Raw genomic sequence first — 14,169 nt, forward strand, 5'->3', positions numbered from 1 at the left:
GGGATGTGGATATCCTATAACTATGTATCAAAGGAGTCTTTTTCTCCTCAGAGAAGATCCTGGGGTTTATGCAAATTGAGTTACCCCTCCCTGGAGGTCAGCTTTGCACACAAGAAATCTCAGTAAGAGCAATCTTGTTTGAGTCGCAAAGGTTTTCTATTTCACCTTCATACCAGGAGAGTGACTACCTATTTTCCCTGAATTTCCCCAATCCGGAGGGCCCCTCAAGTAACCCTTCACAGGAGAGAGAAATTGAGCTACTCTCCATTAAAGACAACGACAAGGACACCCCCATACATTGTCTGTTAAGCTTGCGTGGCTAGGTTAATTTACACTCTGCTGGGCCAGGAAACGTGGAACTATTTAGTGGCTAGCGCGTTGGCTGGGAGTATTGAAGGAAGGCCTCCTGTGACTTACTCCAAACTATCCCTTCCTGATGACCGTCAGCCGGCATCTCCCTGATCTGGGGGACCACTCCTCCCAGAATTTATGAACAGCCTTTACTCCTCCTCCCAGTTTGATAGTAACACTCCCACTATTTCAAACTGCTGGACTAACAAATTCTCCTTCATTTCTGCCCAGTGGCATGATGGGTCCTGATGGAATGACTCTCTCCCAGAAATATAGGGCTTCTCTCACCACCTCTTCATCTCCCCTTCCACACACCCTAGGCTCCCCAATTGAATAACACAGTTTTTACGGTATTAATGTTATCTCTCGAATCCTACCAAAACCTAGTTCTATGATGCTAAGTGTATGAGTTCAGAGCCATGTGCCTGTGTATGCTGTCTTCCTCCTGAGCCTTGAGCTGACTAAGATAAAAAAAATAGAGAGAGAGCCTCATCGGGTGTGACTCAGCGGTTGAGCAGCGACCCAGAAACAAAGAGGTCACCAGTTCAATTCCTAGTCAGGGCGCATGCTTGGTTTGTGGGCTCGATGCCCAGTTGGGGGCGTGCAGGAGGCAGCCAACCAATGATTCTCTCTCGTCATTGACATTTCTGTCCCTTTCTCCCTCTCCTTTCCTCTCTGAAATCAATAAAAATATATTTAAAATTTTTAAAAATAGATAAAAAGAGTGGAGTGCAAAGATGATAGATCAAGTTACTTAAGGAAGAGCATAGAGCTACTCATAAAGAGATAAACTGGTCTGGTAGAAAGAAAGGAAGGTCTGAGAGAAAAGAAATCTGAAATTTTTATTTTCATGTTTCTCCTTGTTAGTGTTATCATCGATGGATATCCAGTAACCAAGTATCAAGTGAGTCTTTTGGAGGCCGAGTCAATCATTCCCATGATCATCTTTGAGTTGGATGTACCTTCCAAGGAGATTTTCAAAAGATTGCTCCTGGAAAAAAAAAAGGAACAAAGGTAATGGGATGGGATGAAAACAGCAATTAAGGAATGAACTTTAATCATCCCGGGGGAAAAAGTATGTTTTAAACAGCGTTTTCCATTCCTTCTCTATTTCTCCTTTAGTTTGCCTTATCCATTACACAATAGCTCACAGATTATAGCTGTCAAGAAGTCCAAGTACCACAAAAATATTGTTGAGATTAGGCAATATTACCAAGAACAACATCAGAACTGGTATGTGATTGATGGTTTTCACAGCAAATGGTGGGTATGGAATGAAGTCATTACGAATGTTAAAATGGTGAATGGATACATGCAGACATACCTGGAAAGAATAAAAGAAGGTAAGAAAACAGTTAAATAACTGTTAAAATAAAATAAAATATGAATTTAAAGTCTACACACACGGCTCATCTTACTATAATTCATTCAATTTGAACATTTGTTCCCACATTTTTAATCAGTATTTTATATATATAATAATTTCCAACTTTTGTGGGCATATATATTTGTTTTAATAAATTACTATCATCTTTGAGTGCCTGTGTGAACCTAGCACATAAAATTAATGCATGGTTTTCCACTAGAAGAGTTCATGGTGTTTGGGATGCTATGTAAGAAGCTCTTTTCAAGATTGCCAGTTATTGAGGGCAGTAATCTGTGGAGTGACACTTGTCAAAATTTTGTTTAGGAATCAAGAATTAAAGTTATCCTTACTGTTTACATTCACTATGGTATTATATAAATGTTGAGTCTATAAAAAATTAATTCAGCATAAAATGTCTTTTTATCTATATTTGGAATCTATGAAAGAAAATGGTTGATTATATAGGCCTATATGTTTCTTGATTTTTCTCCAAAAAGACACAAAATAGAAGAAAAGTTATCTACACCTGATTATCTCTAAAAAACAGAGACTCCAAACAGTTCATCTGGAGGGGGTCTCAGAAACATCTGCTTCTTAATGACTTTGTTTAACTTTAGAAACTGTAGAGAAGATATAAAAAGGTATGAGAGAGCAGCATGGCCAAGAGAATCTTGTACGAGAAAAACTGCAGTGAGATGCTGATGATAATTGCATCACTGAATCTGACTTACTTCATTATTTGGGCATAACCAGTATCTCTGGTTCCTGTTGGTCTGCAGATTGGGACTTTGTTTTCACCTGAGTATTATAAGACATGAAGATAAGCCCTAGCTGTTTTGGCTCAGTGGATAGAGCATCAGCCTGCAGACTGAACAGTCCCAGGTTCGATTCCAGTCAAGGGCACATGCCTGGGTTGCGGGTTTGATCCCCAATAGGGGGGAATGCAGAAGGCAGCCAATCAATGATTCTCTCTCATCATTGACATTTCTATCTCTCCCTTCCTCTCTAAAAGCAGTAAAAGTATATTTTTTAAAAGTATGTGAAATGAAGATAAACAATGCAATCAAAGGAAGAATTGAGTTTTTATAAACCCACTAGAGGCCAGGTGCATGAAATTCATGCACTGGGGGTGTGGAGGGTGTCCCTCAGCCCAGCATGCACCCTCTCCAATCTGGGACCCCTTGGGGGATGTCCGACTGCTGGTTTAGGCCCAATCCCGCTAAACCAGCAGTCAGACATCCCTCTCACAATCCAGGACTACTGGCTTCCAACCGCTTGTCTGCCTGCCTGCCTGATTGACCCTAACCACTCCCCTGTGAGCCCAATCACCCCAAACTGCCCTCCCCTGCCGGCCCGGTTGCCCCCAACAGCCCTCCCCTGCTGGGTGGGTCACCCCTAAATGCTCTCCCCCTGCCACCCTGGTCACCCCCAACTGCCCTCCCCTGCAGTCCTGGTCCCCCCAACTGCCCTCCCTCCCTTGCAGGCCTGGTCGCCCCCAACTGCCCTCCCCTGCTGGCCTGGTTGCCCTGAACTGCCATCCCCTGCAGGCCTGGTTCCCCCCAATTGCCCTCCCCTGCCAGCTTGGTCCCCCCCAACTGCCCTCTCCTGCAGGCCTGGTCACCCCCAACTGCCCTCCCCTGCTGGCCTGGTTGCCTCCAGCTGCCCTCCCCTGCCAGCCATCTTTTGGTAGCCATCTTGTGCCCACATGGGGGAGGCCATCTTGTGTGAGGGCATGATGGTCAATTTGCATATTACCTCTTTATTATATAGGATTACCAATAACTTTTAGATAACATCACACTAGTAATACATTCCACAACAGATTTTGAAAGCAAAAATCATGCCTCATTTATTTTTCTGTTACCTTATTTTACCCTCCCTGCCTTAGATTAGGTCCTCATTCCAGTGAAGTATTGGGAAGAAAACTCTCAAACTTGTCCATTTAGGGAACTTGGGCTTTTAAAAATAGACTCCTTAGGATAAACCTAGTCACTTTTGGATAAATGTTTCTTCACTTCTTTTGGGTGACATCTGGGTATAGGGGGAAGTTTGTGTTAGTAACATCATGTCAACAAACTATTTGTACTTCCTAAAATCTGTCCATAGAAAAATCAAAAACATGAAGCAAATGTATATGTGTGAGTGGGTGTATGTACCTATGCATACATGTACATATATGTGTGTATATATTTTAATAATATATATAATTTATAATAGCTAAGAATTAAAAACAAACAAAATATTAACAGATAAATGGTTAAGTAAACTATATGTATATTTATACAATGGGGAATACTATGCATCAATTTTAAAAAGTAGGTAAATCATATAACTGATATGGAAAGATGTCAAAGACCACAACTAACTGATAATAAGTTTTACAGTATAGTGGCATAAGCATACTGTATGCAAAAAAAATACACTTGTGTACATGCAGCTAGCTATGCAGAGAAGGTCTGAAAATGATGCAAACAACAGTGATTACCTCTCTTAGATGGAACTGCGAGGACAGAGGTGTGAAGAGAAACTTTTACTTTTTACTCTATTGTTCGGAAATATAGAATGTGTGTGCATTTGTATGATGCTGTGTAATTGAAGTTATTTTAATTTTAAAAATCATTATGTTTTCTATGAAAAGATGTATGTATGCTAATAGTTAATCTCTTGATAATAGGGAAAGCTGCCTGCATTGACAAGTTATGCATCACACCTCAGGAACTGATTTCTCGCCTGGGCGAGTTTGGACAGTTCTGCCCGGTCAGCCTGGCAGAATCATATGAGCTAGTTGATTGCTCAGAAATGGAGAGCTTGGAATTTGCCGCAGAATTCAGAGGGCATTATTATAAAATGGGTTCTCAGGAAAAACTGAATGTAAGTTTATTCCTAACTCCCAATATTTCCTAGGGAAAGAAAATTCCTGTCTCAGAACTCATCAGCCAGGAAGGGGTGGGCGCAGTTGTGAACACCAGGAGCTGGGCACCAGGAGCCTTATTGAACCTGTGGCTTTGGGACCAATGAGGCAACTCAGAAGCCAGTCCTGAGACTGCATCCCAAACAGATTGTAGCACAAAGTAGATGTTCAGGGTCAGTGATGGGCCCTCAACCTGGGCCAACTTAACAGGGAGGGAGACCCAACAGTGAGTGTCACCAAAGGAGGGGACGCTTGCTGAGCCACAGGAGAGCACCCAGGGGGTGGGATTCAGCTCCAAGGGTGCAGAAGGGAAGTCAAAGTAGAAATGAGCAATGTTTCCTGTTTTACACTTTTTTCTGTCACTAGAATTCTCTGTATACCTTATTTTTCTGTTTAATGGAACAGCATGCAGATTTATTCTAGTATTATGATTGGTAGTTGAAAACTAACCAGATGCCTCTGAACATTTCTTTGCCTCTGAAGAATTAGAGTTTTTGATCACTTAATTAAGGAGGCATTCTTTCTGCTTATTTAAATGGTAATCACAGAATTTAAAAACCGGAAGAACGTGCATCTGCTCCGCCCCTCCATTTTATAGCGTGGCACTAAAGCAAAGGGCATGCACGTAGTTCATTATACTGCAGGACAGGGAGACAGGTGGGCAGGGACAGTGTGCTCTCCAGTGCCTGGGACATAGTAGGAACTCAGCAAATGTTTTTTTATGAATGGAAGAGCAAGCGAGTAGATTAGGAGAGACCTTACATGTGATCACTTGGGAGTATTACTGTAAGGAATTTCCAGCCAAGGAAGGAGTTATGGTAGTGCTGAGAGCAACTCTCAGATGGTTTGAGGGACCAAATGTTGCTTCTGAAAATGGGGGGAGTACCAGGAGAGCCTCAGTGGGTTTTTGGTTGGCATGGTATTCCTGATTTAAATGGTCTTATTGCTGTAATCCTGTCTTTATAGAAATTTTTGGAGAACCCAACATTATATGTGCCTCCATTAGCACCTCATCCACTCCCATCTGCCGACATGATCCCCAAGAGGCTGACCCTGTCAGAGCTGAAGAAGCGGTTCCCTAAGTGTGCTGAGCTCCACGGCTACTGTCCTGTGACCTATCAGGATGGAAACCAAAGGCAAGTCCTCGTGGAAGCACAGGATGAGATCTCTACTCGGAATAAGTGGTTCATTTAACAGTCTTAACTTTGTGATCAAAAGGTCACTACTGTTTAACTGGAAAATATTCTTTCTTTCTTGAGTTGCATAGCTAGAAAAATAAAACATTTGACATTTTATTGACACAGTCCTGCATATTAATTATACTATGAATTTTTTTGTCTTTCAGATATGAAGCCCTAGTACCTGGGAACATTAAGTATGCCATAGAATATCGTGATCGTATATACATTTGTGAGAATAGTGAAAAACTTGAGAAATTTTTGAGGTGAGACCATTCACTAAGTCACATATTTCTTGAATATCTTCTTAATGTTCAGTGTACCATGGTGGGATAGATATGTGTGCACACACATACATACACATATACATGCATATGCATACACATATACATACATATATGATGGTGAACAAGGTCTGGGCCCTGCTGTTCCAAAGCCTGAGGCTCAGAGGTAAAAGTACCTGATAAGAAAACAGGATATGATGGGGTTTAGGGTGGGGAAATACCAGGAGTTGTGGGAAAGCGTAGCCTGAAAGTCTGACTAGATTGTCTCTTTGTGAATGAGGAGTGGGACTTGACTAGGTAAAAGAAAAAGGGACAGGCTTTAACCAGAGGGACCTACAAACCTGGCCCAAGCGATAACAGAGCTGCAAGAAATTCAGCATGGCTAGATGTGATGTGGAGAGGGAAAGGAGCAGGAGGGGAGGCTGGAGATAGTGAGCCGGGCCCAAGTGTGGAAGGTCACGTAAAATCACCATCAATCACTTAGACTCGATTCCATGGGCAGTCGAATACACTGACTGGTTTTGAGTGCTATAATCAAATTTGCTTTGGAAAGAGATCATCATTGGAACATTGATGATGGATTGGAGGCAGGAATACCAGCTATGAGGCTGTTGGAGAAACCCTGTCCAAAATACGATAGCATGTTTGAGGTCACCCGTGAAGGGTAATGTGGGAAAATCAGCAGGCTTAGATCAAGCCCAGAGAAACACCGACAAAGGAATGTCAGCAGAGCCTACCGGGGAGAGTGAGAAGGAAGAACCCACAGAGAGGGGAAAGGAGAGCCAGCAGGGAAGGCTCAGAGGTGAAGGCGAGAGAGTCTCTGGGAGGGTGTGGCCAACAGGTGTAAATGCTGCTTGGAGGTGAAGCCAGGCAGCATCTGAAAGTGTTTCAGATTTAGGTTATAATGGGTCACCAGTGAGCTTGGCACGAATGGCTTCCGTCAAATAAGGTGAGTAACAGCCAATTACACAGTGTCAAGGAGTGGGTGCGAGGTGATGAAATGAAGGCCTTGGCTGCAGCCCAGAGTTTACAAGCACAGATGTCTACAGTGCCACAAAGGTGATGTAAGTGAGGCAAGCAGGTTGGAGGTGAAGCAACAGGAACTAGTGGGGTCTGCTGCCCACTCAATGGCAGGGGCCCCAATTAAAAGGGCAGCAGCTAGTCATCTCCTGACAGCCATTTCTGTTTTTCACAAGAAGTTGGAAACCACATTTCTATTAATTTTTCCCTGATTTTTAAATGTTTGTGACTGATTCAACATTTTTAAAAAATGTGTGGATCAAATCACATCTGCAGATGGAATCTGTGCAATAGTCTGTGATCTCTAGTGAAGTACACTGTTTGAAGAAGTTTAACTGTAAAAAAAAAAAAAAGACATTAGTTGCTGGAAGAAATTTGAGATTGAAGGACTGAGGTGGTTTTTCTCTTTTATTTCTTCCCCCCCCCCCCCCTAATGTGGGAGGTTTGAGCATGTTTAAAGGCAGATGCATGGGAAGATCCAATGCATGGGAAAGAAATGCCAAAGGTGAGAGGGAGAGAGGAATGCTATAGTGAGATACCTAGGGAGAGGGGAGAGTGGGGATCCAAAGTGTGGGTGGAGAATGATGGTAGGTGAGAAGGGAGCTTCAGCATGCAAAGAGGAGCCTGTGTGGGGCTTTGCTGGTGATAAACAGTTTAGATATCTTCTCTTCATATAGCATGGCATCTGTGTAGGGGATTATTTGGGAGAGTTAGAAGTTTGAAGAGAATAAAGAAAATTGTATATAATTGCTGTGAAAAATGAGAAAACTGAGAATAGGTGAGCTAGGGACTGAGGCAAACGTGATGGTCATGAATTTCTAAAAGCTCCGCTGGAGAAAATGGGTAGTGAACATATCTTTTCATTGTCTCTCCTGTATCTACATGCCTGTATACACACAGTGAGTCTATCTGTGACCATCCTCTAATGAACCTTGTGTTTTCAGAACGCCACTGAAATACTGGAATCAGAAGCTTCCATACAAACTTCCTCCATTAAAGGAACCAATACATCTCACTAGTCTTCCTTTGCCTGGATATCTGGAACAGGTTCAGTTACACTATTTTCTTTCTCTATATATATACATTGGAAGAGTAAAATTTTTTAAAATATATTTTTATTGATTTCAGAGAGAGGAAGGGTGAGAGATAGAGGGATAGAAACATCAATGATGAAAGAAAATCATTGATAGGTCGTCTCCTGCACACCCCCCACTGGGATCAAGCCTACAGCCTAGGCATATGCCCTGACCAGGAATTGAACAGTGACCTCCAGGTGCATAGGTTGACGCTCAACCACTGAGCAATGCCGGCTGGGCACAATGACCTCATCTTTAACAGTAATTTTTATTTTGGTAGATGGAATTCAAGGCAGAGTTTTCTGATTTTAAGCTGCAAATCCACTTTAACCATTTTGTTTATGGGTGCTTATGAAAAGATGTATGCAATATCTACTTTTCAAATACCTGCACTAAAGTGGAGAGTAGATTGTCATAAAATTATTTACATTTGACATGTGGTTTGGTTTGTATTTTGAATTTCAGTATCTGTAAAACATTTTCTTATTTTGAAATGTACAGATCCAGTGTCTGAGAGGTTTATTTCCAGCTTCAGAGTTATAGTGTCTTTGAAGCTATCTACTGAAGTCACACTTTATTTATCTAATCTAATAAAAGAGAAACATGCAAATTGACCGTACCTCCACTACACCCACAAGCCATGCCCACAAGCCAATCAGAAGCAAATATGCAAATTAACCCAACTAAGATGGTGGCGGCCACAGAGCTGGAGTGAGCAGGAGGCTTGAGTTGCCCCCGGCAATGGAGGAAGCCAAGCTTCCCGCCTGCCCTGCTGTCCCTGAGCTCTGCTCAAGCCTACAAAGTTTCAATTACAGAAGATAAATCCCAGATACCTGCTTCCAGCCATGGCTGTGGCCAGCCCTCACCCAGGCTGGCCAGGCACCCCAATGGGACCCCCCCACCCTAAAGGGGCTGTGGCCAGCCTGCAAACAGCCATCAGCCCCTCACCCAGGCTGGCCAGGCACCCCAGCAGGGACCCCCACCCTGAAGGGGCTGTAGCCAGCCTGCAAACAGCCATCAGCCCCTCACCCAGGCTGGCCAGGCACCCCAGCAGGAACCTCCACCCTGAAGAGGGTGTGGCCAGCCTGAAAACAGCCCTCAGCCCCTCACCCAGGTTGGCCACACCCCCATGGGGTGAGGGTCCCCGCTGGGGGGCTTGGCCAGCCTGCAAACAGCCATCAGCCCCTCACCCAGGCTGGCCAGGCACCCCAGCAGGACCCCCACCCTGATGAGGACACCCTTCAGGGCAAACCAGCCGGCCCCCACCCATGCACCAGGCCTCTATCCTGTATAATAAAAGGATAATATGCAAATTGACCATAACAGCAGAACCACTGAGAATGACTGGTCACTATGACACACACTGACCACCAGGGGGCAGATGCTCAATGCAGGAGCTGCCCCCTGGTGGTCAGTGCGCTCCCACAGGGGGAGCTCTGCTCAACCACAAGCCAGGCTGACGAATGCCAGCACAGCGTTGGTGGCGGGAGCCTCTCCCACCTCCTCAGCAGCGCTAAGGCTGTCCGACTGCAGCTTAGGCCTGCTCCCTGCTGGCAAGTGGACATCCCCCAAGGGGTCCCAGACTGTGAGAGGGCACAGGCCGAGCTGAGGGACCCCCCTCCCCCCCGCACAAATTTTTGTGCACTGGGCCTCTAGTCTAAATATAAGTCTTTTTAAACATAGTAAAACTTAACAGCAGCCAACTACTGTTTCGTACTCTCTCACAAAAATTCTTAACCACTTGGTTTTTTTCAACTCTCCTGGATATTTCATCTTCAATCTTGTTTAATATCAAAATATAAGATGAGGCTCACCCACAGAGGGTTTCTCATAAAGGCCAAGTTTCATCAGGAGGACCTCAAACCTTATTTGCCTGCCCCAGGAATATTGACTGCAGTGATCTTTGTGGTCTCTGAGAGTCCTGGTCAGGTGGCCAAAGGTCCAGATAGTGGAGGCAATCTGGCCAGTTCTGAGTAATGGAAGCAGAGATGGGCCAAGACAACTCAAAGCCCAGTGTCCCCTTCTTTCTTTTTTAATGTTGTGCTATGGAAAATGTCAAACATATAAAAATAGAGAGAATTGTGTAATGAAGCCCATGTAGCTATCACCTCGCTGGCACTACTAACCCAATTTATAATTTTCATTTTTCTTAACCAAATGTATTTTGGCTTTCTTTTATGTTGGCTAAATGGTCATCTAACCATCTTTATAAGCTCCATTCCTAACCCCAGGAGATTATTAGAGGCAAAGAATAGCCTCTTTATCTATTTGCCACTAAGAAAATAAATCACTCAAATATACACATTATTTAAATTGTTTCCTATCTGCAGGGTATCGCAACTTCTCTAATTAAAGCAATGAATGCAGTAGGATGCTTAAAACCCAAATTTCCTTTCTTAAGTATAAAGAAATCCGCGCTACTCTATATAGCATTTCATCTAAAAGGTATGTCTTTTTTAATGATATATTACTTAGAAATAACTTAACACTAATTGTAGTATCTGTGATAAACAGGATTGTTGAGCTGGGTTGGTCTTTTGAATGGTGTGTGTGTGTGTGTGTGCGCGCGCGCACAAATATTTTTACAAAAATACCAAAACTTAATTTCTAGTTTTTAAAGCAGGGACTCTGAGTAATATAGTCAGCTCTCAAAAATTCATGCCATAGAGGAAGGTGAAAAGGCTATTTTGGTCTGAAATAGAATAATCCCCAAATTTTGCTTGGGATTTGGATATCTTCTCAGCTCAATCACACATACACAGTTTCTCTTTCTCTGTAATTTAATGATTTACTAACCTAACAGAAAACATTCACAAGTCTGTGAACTTTTCTACAGCCTTTAATCCCAAAGGTTCTGAATATACAAGAAAAAAGTATAAGAAGAAGATGGAGCAGTTTATAGAGAGATGTGAACTCATTACATACCTGAGTGCCCACATGACCAGAAAATACAAGGAACCTCAGTTTAGAGCCATTGACTTTGATCATAAATTACAGACCTTTCTCTCTCTCAGAAATATAGACCCAGTTAAAGAATAGTTTGGTTGGGTGACTGCAGCCAGCATCTCAAGAGTTATCTGAAAGGCATAGAGGGAAATCAATTGAAAATCTGGCCTCTAATGAACTTCTCCCTCCTGAGTGAGACACCGTGGCTGCCAGACCCCAAATAGACTCAAAGCTCTGCCATTCAGGAAGGAGTGCTCTTCTGTAAGCATAAGTTTTAATACCATTTTAAAGTTTATTGCTCTTGGTCTGAAATTTGATGCTTTAACAAAATGGTTATTCCATTTAGAATATTCTGGTAATTCATTTTACTTAATAAATCTGTTGTTCATTTTCCTTTTTAACACTTGCAGTTAAAAAGTCAGTCTCTGTTAAAGAAAGTTACTCAGTAAATGTTAGAAAGCTTCAAGAAACAAAATTAACATTGATATCAATAAAATAGAAATGTTGGTTACACTTTTGAAATAAGTTGTTTTATGAACATAAGATGCTTTATCATATTCCCAACAAAAATAAATGGCTTTTGAGATAACTAAATGGCTGCCTCTGTTTTTTTCTTTAAGTATTCAAGAAGGCATGCTTTATACATTATTTATAATTTGAAATCACCTGGAGTTTTGAGAAGAATGAAATCTAGAGACTTATATTACATTATCAAGAAGTATATGCAAGAGGAAAAGTTACTAAATTGAATTTGAATGAGATCTAAAAAGTAAGATTATCAGTTTTTCAGCAGTAGCATAAGAGATCTAGAATGTGAAGTAGTGAGACTGGCTTTTTTTTTTTTTTAATATATTTTATTGATTTTTTACAGAGAGGAAGAGAGAGAGATAGAGAGTCAGAAACATCGATGAGAGAGAAACACTGATCAGCTGCCTCCTGCACATCCCCCACCGGGGAAGTGCCCGCAACCCAGGTACATGCCCCTGACCGGGATCGAACCCGGGACCTTTCAGTCCGCAGGCCGATGCTCTATCCACCAAGCCAAACCGGTTTCAGCGAGACTGGCTTTTTAAAAAATAATTTTTAAAAAAGCAACCTGTATAATCTTAGGTAAATCTCAATTTCTCTGAGCCTTTGTTTCTTAATCTCTAAAATTACAGATTTAGCTATTTTCAGCTTTATTGAGGTATAATTGACAAAATCATATGTACTTCAAGTGTCCAACGTGGTGATTTTGATGTGGGTATACATTGTGAAATATTTACCACAATCAAGTTAATTAACACATCCATCACCCCACATAGTTATTTTGTGTATGTGTGTGTGTGTGTGTGTGTGTGTGCGCGCGCGTGCAGTTAGTACACTTAAGAACCAAATTTCAAGTATGCAGTACAGTACTGTTAACTATAGTCACCACTGTAATTGAGTCAGTACGGTATTGGTGAACAAATAGACAAATCAATGTTAACAGAGAAGCCACCAGAAATATACCCACATAAATATAGTCAATTGATCTTTAACAAATGAGCAAATTGAACATCCACATGCAAAACAATGAAACTAGACACAGACATTTTACCTTCACAAAAATTAACTCAAAATGGATCACAGATCAAAATGTAAAATGCAAAACTATAAAACTCCTGGAAGATAATAGATAACTTTGATTATGGCAATGACTTTTTAGATATCTCAGGCATGAAGCATGAAAGAAATGATTGATAAGCTGGACTTCATTAAAATGAAAAACTTCTGGTCTTCAAAAGACACTGTCAAGATAATGAGACAAACTACAAACGGGGAGAAAATTCTTGCAGAAGACATCTGATAAAGGACTGTTATTCAAAATATACAAGAACTCTTAAAACTCAGTCAAATAACCCAGTCAAAAATAGGCAAAAGACCTGAACAGACACTTCACTAAAGAACATATGCCGATGGAAAATAGCATATGAAAACAATGCTCCACACAAATATGTCATTAGGGAAATGCAAATTAGAACAATGAGCTACCACTACACACCTATTAGAATTGCCAAAACTGCCCGACTGGCGTGGCTCAGTGGTTGAGCCTTGACCTATGAACCAGAAGGTCATGGGTTTGATTCCTGGTCAGGGCACATGCCCAGGTTGGGGGCTTGATCCCCAGTGTGGGGTGTGCAGGAGGCAGCCAATCAACGATTCTCTCTCATCATTGATGCTTCTATCTCTCCCTTTTCCTCTCTCTATGAAATAAATAAAAATATATTTAATTTAAAAAAAATTGCCAAAACCCAGAACACGAACACCACCAAACACTGGCAAGGACACCAAACACTGGCAAGGACGTGGAATAAGAGGAACTCTGATTCATTGCTGGTGGAAATGCGAAATGGTACAGTCACTGTGGAAGAGACTTTGATAGTTTCTTACAAAACTAAGCATATTTTTACCATCAATAACACTCCTTGGTATTTACCCAAATGAGTTGAAAACTTATGTCTACACAAAAACCTACACAAAGATGCTTATAGCAGCTCTAGTCATAATTACCTAAACTTGGAAGCAACCAAGATGTCTTTCATTAGGTGAATGGATAAATAAATTGTGATACATCCAGACAACAGAATTTTCTTTTCCCAGTAAATCTTTAGAGTTAGGCATTAACTTGAATTTTCTTTACTTTCCTTTAAGCTCAGTTATGCATTTTCTGTTGTCATTTCTATCTATCTCATTGTGGAAAGCTTTTTCATAATGTTAACTTTCCATATCATCAGAATCAAGCATCTTTTCCAAGGAGGGTTGTCAGATAAAACACATGATGTTCAGGTGAATTTGAGAGATCGCCTCTACTCCTGTGAACTGTTGGGAACAACACTGCAGCTAAGACTAGTTAGAACCCTTTAATAGTCTACTGAAGAAAAATTATGAACGTCTGAAGAAGAAGAATTTTAATCACAGCAGTCAAGAATTAAACCAGACACTAAACGCATTACATACTTAATCTTGTTTGCCCCACAGCAACCCAACTTAGTAGGCACTAGTGTTAACATCTCTA

General features: G+C 41.6%; 1 protein-coding gene across 1 annotated transcript in view; it reads left to right on the forward strand.

Moving 5' to 3' along the window:
• AK9 (adenylate kinase 9) overlaps positions 1-11,773 on the forward strand; it is a 109,649-nt gene extending 97,876 nt beyond the window's left edge. The window contains exons 35-42 of the mRNA XM_059699755.1: positions 1,219-1,365; positions 1,474-1,694; positions 4,392-4,588; positions 5,595-5,764; positions 5,974-6,072; positions 8,055-8,157; positions 10,517-10,631; positions 11,023-11,773. Of these exons, the coding sequence (XP_059555738.1) occupies positions 1,219-1,365; positions 1,474-1,694; positions 4,392-4,588; positions 5,595-5,764; positions 5,974-6,072; positions 8,055-8,157; positions 10,517-10,631; positions 11,023-11,225 (1,255 nt within the window). The 3' untranslated portion in view covers positions 11,226-11,773. The remainder of the gene's footprint in view (positions 1-1,218; positions 1,366-1,473; positions 1,695-4,391; positions 4,589-5,594; positions 5,765-5,973; positions 6,073-8,054; positions 8,158-10,516; positions 10,632-11,022) is intronic.
• The last annotated feature ends 2,396 nt before the right edge of the window (positions 11,774-14,169 follow it).

The sequence above is a fragment of the Myotis daubentonii genome, chromosome 6, assembly GCF_963259705.1.
Source record: "Myotis daubentonii chromosome 6, mMyoDau2.1, whole genome shotgun sequence".
NCBI classification, from domain to species: domain Eukaryota; kingdom Metazoa; phylum Chordata; class Mammalia; order Chiroptera; family Vespertilionidae; genus Myotis; species Myotis daubentonii.